This window comes from Catharus ustulatus, chromosome 14 (genome assembly GCF_009819885.2).
Source record: "Catharus ustulatus isolate bCatUst1 chromosome 14, bCatUst1.pri.v2, whole genome shotgun sequence".
NCBI lineage: Eukaryota > Metazoa > Chordata > Aves > Passeriformes > Turdidae > Catharus > Catharus ustulatus.
Window position 1 is genome coordinate 14115648 of NC_046234.1, and position 14517 is coordinate 14130164.

The 14517-nt window shown below is 49.1% G+C and overlaps 1 protein-coding gene across 1 annotated transcript; it reads right to left on the reverse strand.

Annotated features, from left to right (window-relative positions):
- Positions 1-9316: 9316 nt before the first annotated feature.
- MMGT1 (membrane magnesium transporter 1) lies at positions 9317-14052 on the reverse strand. The gene is made up of 4 exons (XM_033072709.1): positions 13952-14052; positions 13397-13449; positions 12451-12554; positions 9317-11476 (listed from the first exon to the last, which is right to left on the reverse strand). Exons 1-4 carry the CDS (start codon positions 14031-14033, stop codon positions 11314-11316), a joined length of 402 nt encoding a protein of 133 aa, XP_032928600.1. The 5' UTR covers positions 14034-14052; the 3' UTR covers positions 9317-11313.
- Positions 14053-14517: the final 465 nt, after the last annotated feature.

The following is a 14517-nucleotide window of genomic DNA, read 5'->3' on the forward strand; positions in this document are numbered from 1 at the left end:
GTTTTGAGGGCCATAAGTCGCAGTTTACCAAACCCTTGGTTACCTGAGCTGGTATCCTCTCCTTGTTCCTCTTAACTATTTTGTCCAAAGGCAATTCCATATATGACAGGACATACAAAGAAGACTGAAGCTACCTGCATGTAATTTTTTTTCCCTCTTTAAAGCAGTACCAATAACGTGCCAGTATTAAGTGGCTCTTGGGACGAGTGTGTATTTTCAGTTGTTCACTCATAACCTCCTCTGATCCTCTAACAGCTTTCTTTAAAAGACAGGTTAAAGTTGTGCTCATGCTGACTTGTGCTCTTGGCCTCGTGTGGGAAATACCCCAGGGATTCCAGTGGACTGGCCAGGCAGGGAAACAGGTTCTTGTGGTGAGCCTGTACTCTATTCCTGCTGTTATTTTTAGTACAAACCAGCCTGTGAGACATCTTTTCCACCCGCTGTGAAGCAGTGGCCTTGATTTCCTTGGAAGATGCAGTTTGACCATTGGAATGGCACCAGTGAAATCCAAGAAGGAAATGAAATTTGAGAAGGAAATTAAATACAGCAACAGCAAATCTCTGTCATGTTGTATATGAATGAAGTGAAATAGAGGAAGGCATCACTATAAATGTGCCCTGATTCTTAGGAGTAACTTTTATTCATCTGTGCAGATGAATAAAATGGAATATTTATTTTAAACCCCACAAATACCTTGAAGTGATACAAAGGAAGATTTACTCCTTTGAATTTCTCATGGCAGTTGTTTGTCATTGTGATGGACCTCCCATGCCAAGTGTTGGACTCTGAGAAGGGATTTTATTTACAGAGGGTCGGATGTACTGTGCATACCTCGTTGTAAAATGGCCTGGTTAAATGCATCAAGCTGCATGTAATGTGCTATTCTTGAAATAGTAGGTGATAAGAGGAGACAGCTTTCTTCCATATAGTTAATGGCTGTTCAATTTTCATCACCAATTCCAGAGACACTCACTTGATCATTGTGTGTCTGAGAAGGGGCCATTTTTTAAACTAGTGGCCTTGTTAGTGTGTAAACCTGCTCTTTTGCTGGGATGCAGTTGGCTGCCCAATCAGCTGCAGGGAGCTGGTAACTTCCATTAACTCCTTTGAAATCTTGCACCTCAGAAGCTACAAAATATTCAAGTGCAAGCAGTGAGAATTTTCCCTTACCTCATCATTATTTTATCTGAATAGATTGAATTTGGGTTAGAATATTAGATTAGCAGAAACCATAGAGTGAACTGGATGTGAGTCTTCATAAGAAGGAAGGAAGGAAGATTTCTTCAAGGGTTGTGTCAGTGCAGAGGTGAAGAAAAAGAATCAACACCAGTTGGTGAAGAGCACACAGCCCTGAACTCCACATGGAAATGGCTCCACAACTGATTTAAGAAGATTCTTAATGGAGAGAATTCCTTGTGAGCCAGACCCCAGTGCTGGATGTGGGTGGGACATGCTTTGAACAAACACAGTCCCAAGCTGTGCTGGCACTTCAGGGACAGCCAGGAAGGCCACGCTGGTGTCAGGCCTTGTCTTTTCTATACAGACCATGGCCCAGTGGCAAGAGCTGTGTCACCAGGGCTGTGACCTGTGTGACAGGTGAGCCTCTCACAGCAGGGGTGTCCCTCAGCAAGGGCTCAGGAGAGAGGATGGGTCCACTGATGCATCCTGGAATTGGAAACAATTTGTGCTTTGCTCAAACTTATATTTTTGAGCCCTTTTGAATGTTGGGAAGTAGGGAAGAAATACAGCTCTGTGCTTCCTGTAAGGAGCTCTGTTTAACAATCTGAATTAGCAAATTTAGCACTTGCCTTCCTTGGGTGGAAGGCTTGTGAGGTGCTTTGGAGTCTGGATACCTGTGTGAGTTCTGCTGCATCTGTTTTCTGACCCTCTCTTAATTAGGTCTCCTCAGTGTGTGTTACCTTTATTTTTTCCCTTGTGGACATCAAGGGTTTTTCCTCCTAAGCCATGCAGCTCCAGGCTGGTCACTGTGGCAGGTGTCTGTTGGGTGCTGCTGCTCCCAGTTTGGGGATGCAGTGCATTTATGGTGGGCTTGTGTGTTCTTGCCCAGGTTTAGCCAGCATCAGAGAGTGATTCCAGTCTTCCAAAACAGCAGCTGCAAAGGCTGTTACTTGACTGTGCAGTGGTCAAGCAATTGTATGTCTCCCTTTGCAGGAAACTGTAAAAAAAAAAAACCCACCAAACCTATTTTTTGGGTGGTTTTTTAATCTAGTAATTTTCTCCTGGTTCTTCCTCTAAACTGCCTGTCTGAAATGGCAGCAGCGTAGGCTGTTGAGTTTGATTTCTTTTGGTCTGTTCTTTAGCACCTGCTAAGAAACTTTGATGGAAAAATACAAGAGAAACAAATGGTTAAAAAAAACCTGTAAAGCTCAACTACAGTGTTTCATACCAGCAACATGGCAACATCACACCTTTAGCAAATGGACTTGAGAGTGCTTGTCTTGAGAATGTGCAACCTAGTTAAGCAGAAAACAAGGCCAAAGATACTTCAGATCTGGCAGACAGGAGGTTTGGCAGAGATCTGAAGGAAGGATGTTAGTCACTGGAATTAAAAGGAGCTGCTGCTTGCAGGTCTGCAAAAACAAGTTGAAGTCTATCCTAAATGGAAAAGGAAGAAACTGGAGAAAAAGAATGCCTTGGGATTTAGCAAGAATCTGACCTGCAGGAATTGTTAAGCCATATTCTAAATCTGAATCTTGATATCATTTCAAGGAGGATGGACTAAACAAAGAACTTTGAACTTTCCTGAAATTATCCATGCAGTTGAGCTGCAACCTGGTTTGTTTCATCACTGAAAGACTGTTGGCTTGGCTTTGTCATTGGTGTTTTTCTTCCCTCAGTCTGTGATGTGGTGTTGTCCTGTGGTAGTGGCTGAAGCAGCGTGGCAGGGGAGCCCTGTGGTTGTCCATGGAGCTGGGAGCACAGGCAGGGGCTGTGGGAAGAGTGGTGGAAAAGGCAGTTGCTGCTTGTGTGCTGTGGGAGCTGATTCAGCTTCACCTCTTCATTTTAAAAGTGCACAAGATGCTTCTCAGGGCTGGGAGCACAGATCTGGTGCCTTGGGCAGCTGGTTGCTCAGAGTTCAGAGGATGGATGTGCCAAGGAAGGAGTTAAATTGTGCAGACTTGTACAGCCCTGTGGTCAGTGCTGGAGGATGTTTCCATAGGCAGTGGAAGAACTGAGCTGCACATGCCTCCAGCCACATGGCTTTGCCAGGAATGGGGACTGCTGGTACCATGTAAGGAAAATTGCCTTTTACCAGGAGCTGGGAAGTGCTCAAAGCAGCTGCATATTTCTTCAGATTGTGAGCTTAGGATGAGGCTCTCAAACAATTTATATTGAAGTCCAGGAGAATAATTTAGCCTGGGAAAGGTGGTGGAATAGAAACCTCAGATGAGATTTTTGCTGGAGATCTGATGTTTTTGAGAGCTTGGGGAAGTTTTATCTTTACATCTGCAGTGGGAATTTGATAGCTATTTCCTAGTCCTGGACCAGCTCCAGCTGCAATGGAAGTAGCTGGATTTTGGCATTTGTATCTGCTTGCTGTCATCTCAGTCACTGTCACTCCTCTAATGCAAACAGTCTTGCATAATGTGCCTTAAAATATTGGGACACCTCTGACAATTTGCTGCATCCCAGTGCTCCACTCCACTGCTGAGCAGGGTAGGAGGGACAGAGTTTTTGGGAATGATCCCCATGGTGTGTGCTCCTTTACAAAGTACTGATGCTGAACAGGAGGAGAGGATTATAAAGCATTTTGGTAGTTACTAGGGCAAAGCTCTTTTTGTGTGGTCAGCCTGTTTCTTGTCATTTCTCCAGAGCAGGTATATATTTTAATGTTAAACTGTATTTGTAAATATTTAATATGTAGAATATATCAAGGAGGGGTTCAGTCTTTTGTAAAGGATGGAACTGGGGGACTTCCCCCCTTGCTTCATCTTGCAGCTGTGACCCAGATGCTTGTGCAGAGGTGGCCCCTGCAGAGAAGGATGCTGGGCTGTGCTCAGGTTTTCCACAGGGAGGGACTGCTCTGGAACCATCCCAGGTCTTGGATCAGTGAAAATAGGCAACTGGAGCTGATTTTTGCTGGGTTTGTGGAAATGCACTTACTGTTTCTTGAGGTGGTGGTAGCAGTGTGAGTAGTTCCTGTCTGGGCACAGCTTTCAGAGCTGAGGAGGCTGTCGGGGTATTTGGGGTTTGAGCAGCTACAGGTCTGGTCAGGGCATGCTGATGTAGTGGCTGCCTGATCCCTTGGCAGTGAGTGTCTCAGGGATCAAGGGTGCTTCCCTAAGTAGGACAGAAATAAAAATGAGCCCTGTTCCCCAAAACTGGAAAGTGATTTTAAAAAAAAGCATTTTGCTGATTGCGGATGATTATAATGCAGCTGCTCGACAGTGACATCCCAGCCATGGAAAAATAACATTGATTCTTTGAGCTGTTTTCCAGTCTGCACAGCATATTAAAACCCTTCATGCACAGCTGGCACATTTAACTTTGATTATGCTGTTGAAGTGACTGATCTGAGAGCAGCCTGGATCCCAGTTGCTTGCAGAATTTGAAAATAAGATTGTTCCAATTCATCTGCAGTTGGTTATTTTGGAAGGGAGACAAACTATCTCGAGCACTTTTAGGGCTGCTAATTAAAGTCTTGTGGCTCTCCTCTGAGACAGTCTTTAAAGATGGATGGAGGGACTTACCCAAGGTCATACAGTGTGTCACTAACAAAGATGATTGCTAAATATGTGCCCTAATTTGGTCTTGCACATTTGCATTGTTTCCCTGCTGTGGACAATCCCACCACAAACCAATACCCTGGCTGCTGGGCTCTTATACATGTCAGTGAGTTCCTTTTTCCTTTTTTGCTCTCCCACCTGCCAGCTGGGTCTGGCATAGGAGTAGCGGGAGGTGAAGACAGGAGAAGGCACACAGCGGTGGCTGCAGTGGGTGCCTTTTGGCTGAAGTGTGCTTCTGAGGCTGGAAAAAAGCAGGAGCTTGGGAAGGAAGGTAGAAGGGCTGCACAGAAGCTGTCCAAGCCTGCAGGCACTTGTGGTGCTGCTGCCTCTTTGTTAGAGCTCGGCTCCAGCGCCTTTCCTTTCCCAGCTCAGTGAAAGCTCATTTTGAAATTCCGCTGGGGTTCAGGGCTCCTCCCTCTGCACACACACCTTAGAAACCGCTATCCAAAATGATCATTAGCGGAAAAGGAGCCGGTGGGGGACTTGGGAGCTCTGAGGAGGCTGTTGTGAGTGTATCGCATCCATCGAACCCTCCCGGGGGCTCTGTCGGAGGGCAGGGTGCCGGTGTTCGGCTCGCCGGGAGCTGAATGGGGCAGGACGTGCCGGGAAAGGCTCGCACTGAGCCCCTGCGGCTTCCTGCAGGTGAAACGGGGTCAGAGCGATTCCTGGGAACTGCTGAGAATTCCCCGCAGGAAAGGCACTTGCTGCTGAGTCACGGCCCGGGCTGTGATGGGAAATGGTTGCTGGATAATAGGCTGAGCGATGGTGGTGGCTTTTCTTCACACATCAGGACCCTGGGGGCAGACGAGAGCGGGTTTTTGTCTGGGTTGCAGGTGGCCAAAGCTGAATTCCTGTGAATGTAGATACAACAGGCTCTCCTTCCCAGGGTCTGCCTTGCACCCCTGGTCTTGGTGTACCCCTTGTTGAAGGGAGAAGGGGTTGGGAAGGGAAGGAGATGAAAGGGAAACCAGAAATAGGTTGAAATCCTTTTGCTGTTCATGCTCAGGCACGAGGTGGGAGCTGCTCTGAGGGACTGACAGTGGTGGGTGTGGGAGGTCGGTGCTGTGCTCAGGGTGAGGGTTTTGTGCTCATGGAGTGCTCTGCTCTGTCTGGAGCTCCTCTGTCGTGACTCACTCTTTATTTCACTGTTCCTGTTTTAACTTGCACTTCATCTCTGTGGAGCATCCTGTTGCTCTGCTCCCCAAATGTGGTGGGGTTGAACCTCGGGTCTGCCCCTTTTAAACTCTGCCACACAAGAAGCAAAGGCACAGAAGAGAGTGCCTTGCAGAGCTCCCCTGCCCAGTGCTCCATGCTGGGAGACAGCTCAGGCTGTTCCCAAGGTTGTCCTTCCTGCCAGGACAACCCAAGGCAGCAGCATGGCCATGGCTGTGCTTTACCACCAGGTTTTAACCAGCCCTGGTGCATCCTTTGGATATGAGTGTCCCTCCCATGGGGCCTCACTCTGCTGTGGCTTTTCCTTGGTGATCTGAAGCTGCTGTATTTAAACAGACATGGAAGGAGCAGCCAGCTCCAGCTTCAGAGTGGTGGTGGTGACTTTGAAATGTCACTGTCCCCAGGCTCCCTCGGCAGAGATCTGTGTGTGACAGGAGGCTGTGGAGCAGCATGGTGACCTTGGGCAGGGAGGGGGCATTTGGCCCCTTCTCTCCCCTCCCTGTGCTTTGCACTGTGCTGGGGAGGTGGTGCCTCACTGGGGGCTCCCCCAGGCCTGTGGGTGCTTGGAGGCTTTGGAGAGTCAGGTTGGTGTGGATGTGGGGAAGAGGAGGCCCTCTTTGGGCTGCCTGCCAGACTGGCCACTCCAAAACTGCTTTGAGCTGCGTCCCGTTTTGTGCACTTCTCTGTCTGGGATGGGGAAGAAATCACTGCTTCAACCTTTGCTATGCACACAGGATGTTCCTCCTGCATCCTGCACTAGAGCAGAGACCTCCTGGGGCAGGGACAAGAGATGCTGGAGCAGCCTGGGGCTCCAGGGACATCAGCACTGGCCTTTTGTGGCTGGCCCTGAACTGCTCTAAAATACACAGCAGAAATTCCTTGGGGGAGGAGGGGAATATTTTCTTTCCTTCTATTTTTTTTTTTCTGAAATCCAAAGTGAAGTGCCCCTGCAGCACAGCCTGCCTCTGGCAGATCCCAGCACCAGTCTGGGCAGGGTGGGCACTGCCAGTGCTGGGTGCTCTGGGATATGAACTGGGAATAAACAGCCACATCTGTGTGTGAGAGGCTGTGGGTTCTCCAGACCACTGGCATAGGGTGAGCCATTGATAATCCAAATGCCACCTTTTATTTTATTTTTTCCCCCATCTCCCTTCCTATTAAAATGGCCTGGGAAGCTGTGACACCACACAGCCTGGGCCCCTGCCAAGGAGCCCTGGGGCTTGTGTTCCTGCTCATGCTGCCAGGCTCCCGGCTGCCTCGCTGCTCTGTGAACTCCCGTTTGCCTTTCTTGGCTGGAAAAAGGATTAAGTTAGCAGGACAGGAAAATTAATTAGCTGCCATTTTAAGGATGTAGCTTTCGTCGCAGTCCGAAGTGTTTTGAAATGGCATGGTGTCACTGAGACCAACCTGGGGTTGATTAAAAGGCTTTTACCTGCCAGAGTATCAGATTTATTTCCGCCAGGGTTCTGGCCCTGGTGATTATGGCTTCAAGGTGAACCTCAAGGCCAAATCCAAGGAGTGTTTTGCCTTCTCTGTTAGTGCTGGCTGTGGAAAGCTGGTACCGAAGTCTTTTCTGCTTGTTTAACATTCAAAATAGCCTTGCTTTGCCCTTCCCCTCTACAGGCAGCCTGCCAGCCTGACACAGCATGGCCAGGACAGCAGGGAACTGCAGAGCTGCAGCTTCCATCCCGGCTGGAGGGCTTCCCACAGGGAGCCTGGGGGCAGTGCTGTGGCCCTGGATGCTGCAGGGTGAGCCTCAGCCTTCCCAAACTGTCTGGTGGAAAATTGCTGCTGTTTGGTGCAGGTGGCAAAAGGGAGCAGAAATGGTGCCACACTTGGTGGGGGGGGGCTGTATCCAGCTGGAGGATGTCCCTACAGTAACTCCTTGCTGAAGGTGTCTGAGATGGAGAAGGGCAGATCTGCTGCAGTGTGGTGAAGTGTGAGGGAACCCAGACCATGGGAAGCAGGTGATAAGGAAGCCAAAAATCATTTTAGGGTTAGAAAGTAATTGTCATTCCCTGCTTTCTTCACTGAGGGGGACTGTGTGGGTGCTCCAGAGCACCTGGAAGGGGCCATTAGCTGCGAGCTTTCCTGAGAAAACTGTGCTTCAGCTTTGGGCAGCAGTGGGGCATGGAGCACATGGATCCTGGCACCAGACTGCAGTGATAGCTCTGTCTGAGACACGCAGAGGGGACACATCAGATGTGTGACCAGGAGGGATTCCCACACGTGGTGCTGCAGGTCAGCCCTCACTGACCTCTAGACTAAGTGCTTCTGCCATCACACTCCCACTCCAGCTTCACACAGAAGGGCTGCACGAGTCACCAATCACTGACACAAAGCCATGGTCCCCATCCCCTCACCTGCAAGGCTGTGAATGACTCCTGTCCTCCTCAGCAAATCCCCACTGAGCTCTCACTGGAATAGTTCAAAAACCCCAGCAAAATGAATGCAGATTAAACCTGCTACTTCAGCAATGAATGGAAATTCCCAGCACATATTTTTTATTTTACTATTTAATGTAGTAGAAATATCACGGCTTGTAGCCAAAGCAATTCAAGATGTGACGGCTGTAAATGTGCATTGGGCGAGGCTGGAAACTCTCCAGTCTAATTCAAGAAACTCTTGGCTCAACTCTTGCTTTGCTTTTGAAGAAGAGAAGCTCATCTGTGAAGAACCCCATGCTGCAAGGTAAGCACGAGGTGGCTTTGGGAGTTGCTTAAGGTGCCCCTTCCCAAAACACCAACTTTAATGGTGTTTCCCCCTCATTCTGTGCTGGATGCAGAGCTGCAGCAGCACAGAAAGCAGATGGGGGGGTGAGGCTGTTGCTCTCTCTGGTGCAATCCTGATACTGTAGTTGAGTAAACTCCTCCAGTGCTTTGCTAACTTTTCAACCTCCTCCAGTGGAAAAGCAGAGCAAGGAGTGAAAAGTGATCTTGCTCAAGTTCAGGATTTTAACTATCACCAGCCCTGGGAGCAGCCTGAGTGTTTCCCCCAGTGACTGTTGCAAAACCAGACCTTGCAGGAGCTTGTCCCGTGGGCTGGCAGGGGATTAGCACATGGTAGAAAAGCCTTTACTGTGGTTAAATTGAAGACAGAAACTATGTCAGCTCTGCCAGAGAAGATGACGAGGAGCCTCAAAGGCAAGCAGGTCCCCAGGCTGGTAATATTTCCCTCCTAAGTGTTTTACTCAGCTACTTGCAGCTATTTTGATTCCCCCCCTTCTGATCTTATCTCCCAGTAATGAACACCAGGCCAGACAGCACTTTCACACAGAGCTGCCATAATTAAAGCAATCACTTCATGTCAGTGCTGGGCAGTCACTTTCACATAGCCACTCACCAGGGATTTGCTGCAGCAGGCTCCAAGATGGTCAGAAATAAACAAACAAACACTTTAAGGATATCAATTTTTATTTGACATTGTGAGATCAATAAGAAAAAATAATTTGTACAGCTTTGTGATAGAACTGTTGCTGCTGCAGAGTGAGGCTGCTCCTCACGAGAAGGGCCCTGACACAGCCACAGGGTGCTCCCAGCAGGACCTGCTCCCAGCAGCAGGTGATGTTCTCCACCACCCTGTCCCAGCAGCACCTCCCACCTCGGGCAGGTCCCTGTAGCCTTCCAGCAGCACAAACAGGGCTTCTCAGACGTTCTGTATGAGCAGCTCTGCTCTAAGACCCTCTGCAAAGGGCTCAGTGCAACCACAGCTGCAGAACCCATCTACTACAGTGGTTACTGAGCTCCTGCTGTGCTTCTCCCTCCCTCTGCTAATTCTGTGTCTCCTCTGCCCCACAAGGTCACCTGGCCCCTGTTCAGCCTCCCCTCTGTGCAGCAGCTGCAGCACAGCAGCTCTGCTCCCCAAGGGAACAGCTCTGTCTGCAACGGAGAGATGACCCAATACTATTTCCGAGGCCTTTGGTGCTGGCAAGAACTGATTTGTGGCACCAGCAAGAGGGGAACCAGGACACTTCAGGAACAAATCCTGCAGCTCAGATGCTTTCAGCTGGCAGGGTAACCCTTTCTAATCCAACCCAGATGCTTAAGAGTGATTGTAGAGCAGCAGCCATGGATATTGCTCGAGCACTGGGGCACCCACTCCATAGGACGGGCAGAGCTAGAAAAAGAGGCTTCGGTTTACACAGTATTTTTGCCAAGCTTTTTGCCTTTGACAGTTCCTAACAGTTTTAAAAAAAATACCAAACACAACTCAACAGATGCCAAGACAAAAAGTTTCCACTGTGCCAGTGAAACATCCTCCAACCAGGCCAAATTCTCACTGGCCCCACCTTGACCTACCCTCCCTCTGCTGCATCGGGGAGCTGAAAAGCCAGACCAAGAGAGATTTTAGTATTGATTTAGCCCCTGAGGGGAGATAAGATTTTAGACATAAGTAAGAGTTAAGGACAGTATGATCAGTTCTAATACATGAAATCAAGACAGTAATCTTAAATCAACAAAGGGCTCAGCTGGAAAAATCAAGGTGGAAGGCTCTGTTGGTAGAAAAGGGGTAGCTGTCCTGGATTAGTGCCAGAAAACAGAGCAAGCTGCTGGACCCCACCCCTGGATCACTCAAAGAAGGGACAATTCTTACTGATACTTAAATATGAAGATGACTTGGAGGTTGTACCTGGTGCCAACACCATGTTCAGCACGTACCCGACATTCAACATTCCCCAGCTCACAGCTGGAGAACAGAGTGTGGCAGATTCTCTAATGAGCTGCCTCCCCCACAAGCACCAATGCACAGCCACAGCCCAGCAACCTGGGGCAACTTACATGAAACAAAGAAATAATGTGGTAGTGAAAAACCAGGAAAAAAAGAATAACCCTTCACACAACTGTTTTTCAGCATTGTAAAAAAATAAAAATGAAAGCAATCTCTTTGACTTCCCCTGCCACACCGTGCTGATGTCCCACAGGCATTCTAGGATCAGATGCTGCCCCTTTTCCTGCTGTTCAATGATGCAGTGCACACAGCATTTCTGAGGGGATCCATAGACTGTAGTGCAAGCAAACTGAGAAAATAAATACACTCAAACATTCCCTCCTGTCAAAGAACATTAATTGCAGGAAAAACTAGCTTGCTTTTTGTTTTAACTGAAGTTAAGTTAGCTGCAACTCGTTTTAATATCTGAAACTTTGAAGATGTGTTTCACAGCATAACTGTAGAATTTACACTGCATTGCCAATCCACAATTCGGTCATTCTCATTAACAGTGTACAAAGAAGGTCATTAGTTTTTATATATATATATATTTATATATATATATATTTTATAAAGTCTGGAAGATCAATATAAATACTGCTCCAGAAATTAAAAAAGTGTTTACATCCCCGACTTGAATATTACATCTCAGTGTCCTGGGTTATTGGTATCATCTGTAAAAGTCTTAGCGGCGCAGAGGTTCAAGTTTTCGGAATTTCAGTGCCGAGCTGGATGACAAAGCATCTTGGTTTGAAGAAGAATTCACTGTGTCTGGGGACTGGAACAATACTCTACCACGATGATTAAATACATAAAAAGATGGATGGTTCCTTAATGTGTCAAATGTCCTTCAAAATAAATGTAAAAAGCCAAGGTTAATACTCTCTCAGAGCAGGGAGTTCAGAACAGTCAGTCTGGGGCATATCGACTATAACAAGTTTTCAATCCAAAACTCTTGCTTGCTTCTAAGTTTCCTAAACTAAAACACTGAGGAAATACACAGCCAGTTGTGAAAAAGACCACAAGATGTCCACATCACAAACTTCCCCTTTTTTTCTGGAGCACAGGGGCAGCCTGGGGATGCTGCCTGCAGACACTCCACATGCCAGCCTTTGCTCAGCTGTCACTTGTGTTAACCCTGATGATGCTCAGCTTTCCAACCCTCTGGGTGCCTCACACTGAAGGCTTTAGGTGAACACTCTGAATTACAATTATGTCAACTTTTTCACTTCCCATATTCCCCTGTGGTTTTGGAAATGGCCAGAGAGGCAACGTCTTCCCATCCAATTTTCTGTCAATCACAGAATATTCTGAGTTGGAAGGGACCCACAAGGATCATTGAGTCCAACTCTGAAGTGAACAGCTCTCAAAGCAGTTGAACCTGCCACCTTGGCATGCTCTAACCAACTATCCTCTTCAAAATCTTGATCCAAAATCCCTTATTTTCTTAAAGTCTTTCAGATGTCCTGCCTCGAATACACTGTGTGAGACTCAAATGACTCAGACTGTCATTAGAAAGCAAACACAAGCAAGGTGTGAGCCAGAGCCTGCAGTCTGAGACCATGTCCCTGAACTCTACTTCCCACCTGCACATTTCATTCCTCTACCAACTCTGCACAGCAGGATTTCAGATGAGGAAAAGCAAGAAGTTTATTTGATTTCTGCCTGTTATCTAACTCTCCCTAAAACTCAAGACCCTGTTGGCTTTTCCCTCAGGTCACTGCCTAGAGCATGCACTGAAGGACTAAGCTAAAGATAAGTGATTTCAGCTTGTACAGACAAGCAGATACCGGTGCATACAAAAAGAAGAAATAAAACATACTTATTTTTGAGTTCTGAAGTGGCATCCATGTCTTTAAACTCTCCTGCAATATGTGCAATCCCATAGCAGGTGACTGCGAAGGCCAGCAGAGTCTGCAGGACTATCTGCAACAGAGGGAGCACAGTGCAACACACACATCACCAAGTGCTCTGCACCTTTACCAAAAACCTCAGCTTTCACACAGCATCTCTCGTGCTTTTCATGCAGTGACAGCAAACAGAGGTGAGCAATCCAGCAGTGGGGAAACTGAGGCACAGGAGAACTAAAATCCCCTCCTATTGGCACAGCAAAACTCAGGCAGAGCTCTAAGCTGCCTCAGCACAGGTCTGGGTTGCACCAACTGAATCGACTCACAAGGCTCCTCAGCAAGAGCTTGAGACAAACACTGTGTTCTGTGCACTCCAGGATCCAAACTCCTGCCAGGAACACACCGTGGAGCCCCGAGCCAGGCACCGTGCTTGGCTCCCCTGATCTCCCTGCCCTTCTGATTAAGGAAAGGGGGAACAGATAACTAAAGTGGAAATTTGAAAAGCAAGCAAATAAAGTAAATAAAATCCCCCTTCCTGAAGCAGGTTATGCTGGGATCAAAGTCACACTGAATAAACACACGTCAGCCAACCAGAGCCAGAGGGTGCAGGATGTTTATGCTGCAAAGGAGGTGATGGATATAAAAGCTCTCTGAGCTACATTCAGGGAATTCTGGACAAGATGCTCCAGGGCAGTTCTAAAGTAGAGGGAGGTCTGGATCTGGGGTTTGGTTTCACTGACATTGGCACACTCAGGAAGTTGGGATGAAAAGTGTGGTTCTTTTTGACAATGGGAGCTCCGATGAAAGTGCAGCTTAAAAACTATTTTGCCCTTTATCCTTGCCTAGCACATTAAAAAGAAGCAATTGAGAGACTAAACCACACCACAGTTACACCTTTCACACATTGCAAAAACTTACATCTATGGGCAACGTTTCATCTTCCTTTTCTGTCAACCTCATGTAAGAACGATCTACGAAACAGAAACACACGCACGCATCAAACACTCTGAATATGCAAATAATCAGCCCGGCAACACAAAAACCCCAGAGAAACGTGTTTCTGCTGCAGAGACACGTGTCAGCCCGACCCTCCCCGGGCAGCTGGCCCGGCCCTGGTGCCGCTGTGAGGCTCCGGAGCGCGGCTGGCCCTGCCCCAGGCAGGCGGGAGGGCGGCGGGCCGCGGGGACGGGAGGCAGCGGGACGGCAGAAGCCAGGCTGAAACCGCGACCCGGAGGGCAGCAGCTCCCCCTTCCCACCCTTCGTTTTTCCCTCCCTTCCCGACTGCTGCGGGGCTCCACCCGGAACCTCCGCTCTCCCCGCAGCCCGGCCCCCAAGGGCAGGGCCGCCCCCGCCGGCCGGCTGGCGGCTGAGGACGATGATGATGCCGGCCCGGCCCGGCCCCCGCCCCGGCAGCTCCCCGTCAGCCGTGTGGGGGTGCCGGTGCCCCGGGCCGCCCCCCCGGCGGTGACTCACGCTGTGCCGCCGAGAAGGCCGCGTGTGCCAGGGCGAACAGGCCGAGCCCCACCAGCCCCTTCCACACCGACCCCGCCGCCATAGCCGCCCGCCGCCGCCAGGGCGCCCCGGCGCGCGATGATGGCGTCACCCAGGGGGCGGGGCCAGGCCGCACCCGAGGAGCGCGGGGGAGGCGTGGCTTAGCGGGAGGGGGCGGGGCCAGGCAGCCGGTTTCCCACGCGCGGCCATTGATAAAACGCGAGGGGATGAGCAGAGCCCGGGATGGTCCTGGCATGGGGGGGTAGTTGGGGGAAGAAGGGGCCCATCGACCCCCCGAACAGGCTCTTTCCAATGAAAACAGAGAGAAGGGCTAGTGGTGCCTGAGTTAAATCCCGCTTTCCACGTGTTTAACCTCAAAGATTGAGAAATGGGTGCATGAATAAACTGCGTAAAGGGATGCACACAACAAGTGCCGGAGGAACGTCCCTGGCCGAGCCAGGCTTGGGGCAAAGCAAGGAAACACCAGGGTCCCACACAGCCAAGCATCCTGGGTCTTCCATGCCCCCAAGGCACAAAGGCAATTCTTT

Coding starts and splice junctions, on each gene's coding strand:
- MMGT1 (XM_033072709.1), bottom strand. CDS start 14,033: ATGGCGGCGGGGTCGGTGTGGAAGGGGCTGGTGGGGCTCGGCCTGTTC. Junction 12,555..13,396: donor ATGAAACGTTGCCCATAGAT/GTAAGTTTTTGC, acceptor CCTCTGTTGCAG/ATAGTCCTGCAGACTCTGCT. Junction 11,477..12,450: donor ACTTCAGAACTCAAAAATAA/GTATGTTTTATT, acceptor TTTATTTTGAAG/GACATTTGACACATTAAGGA.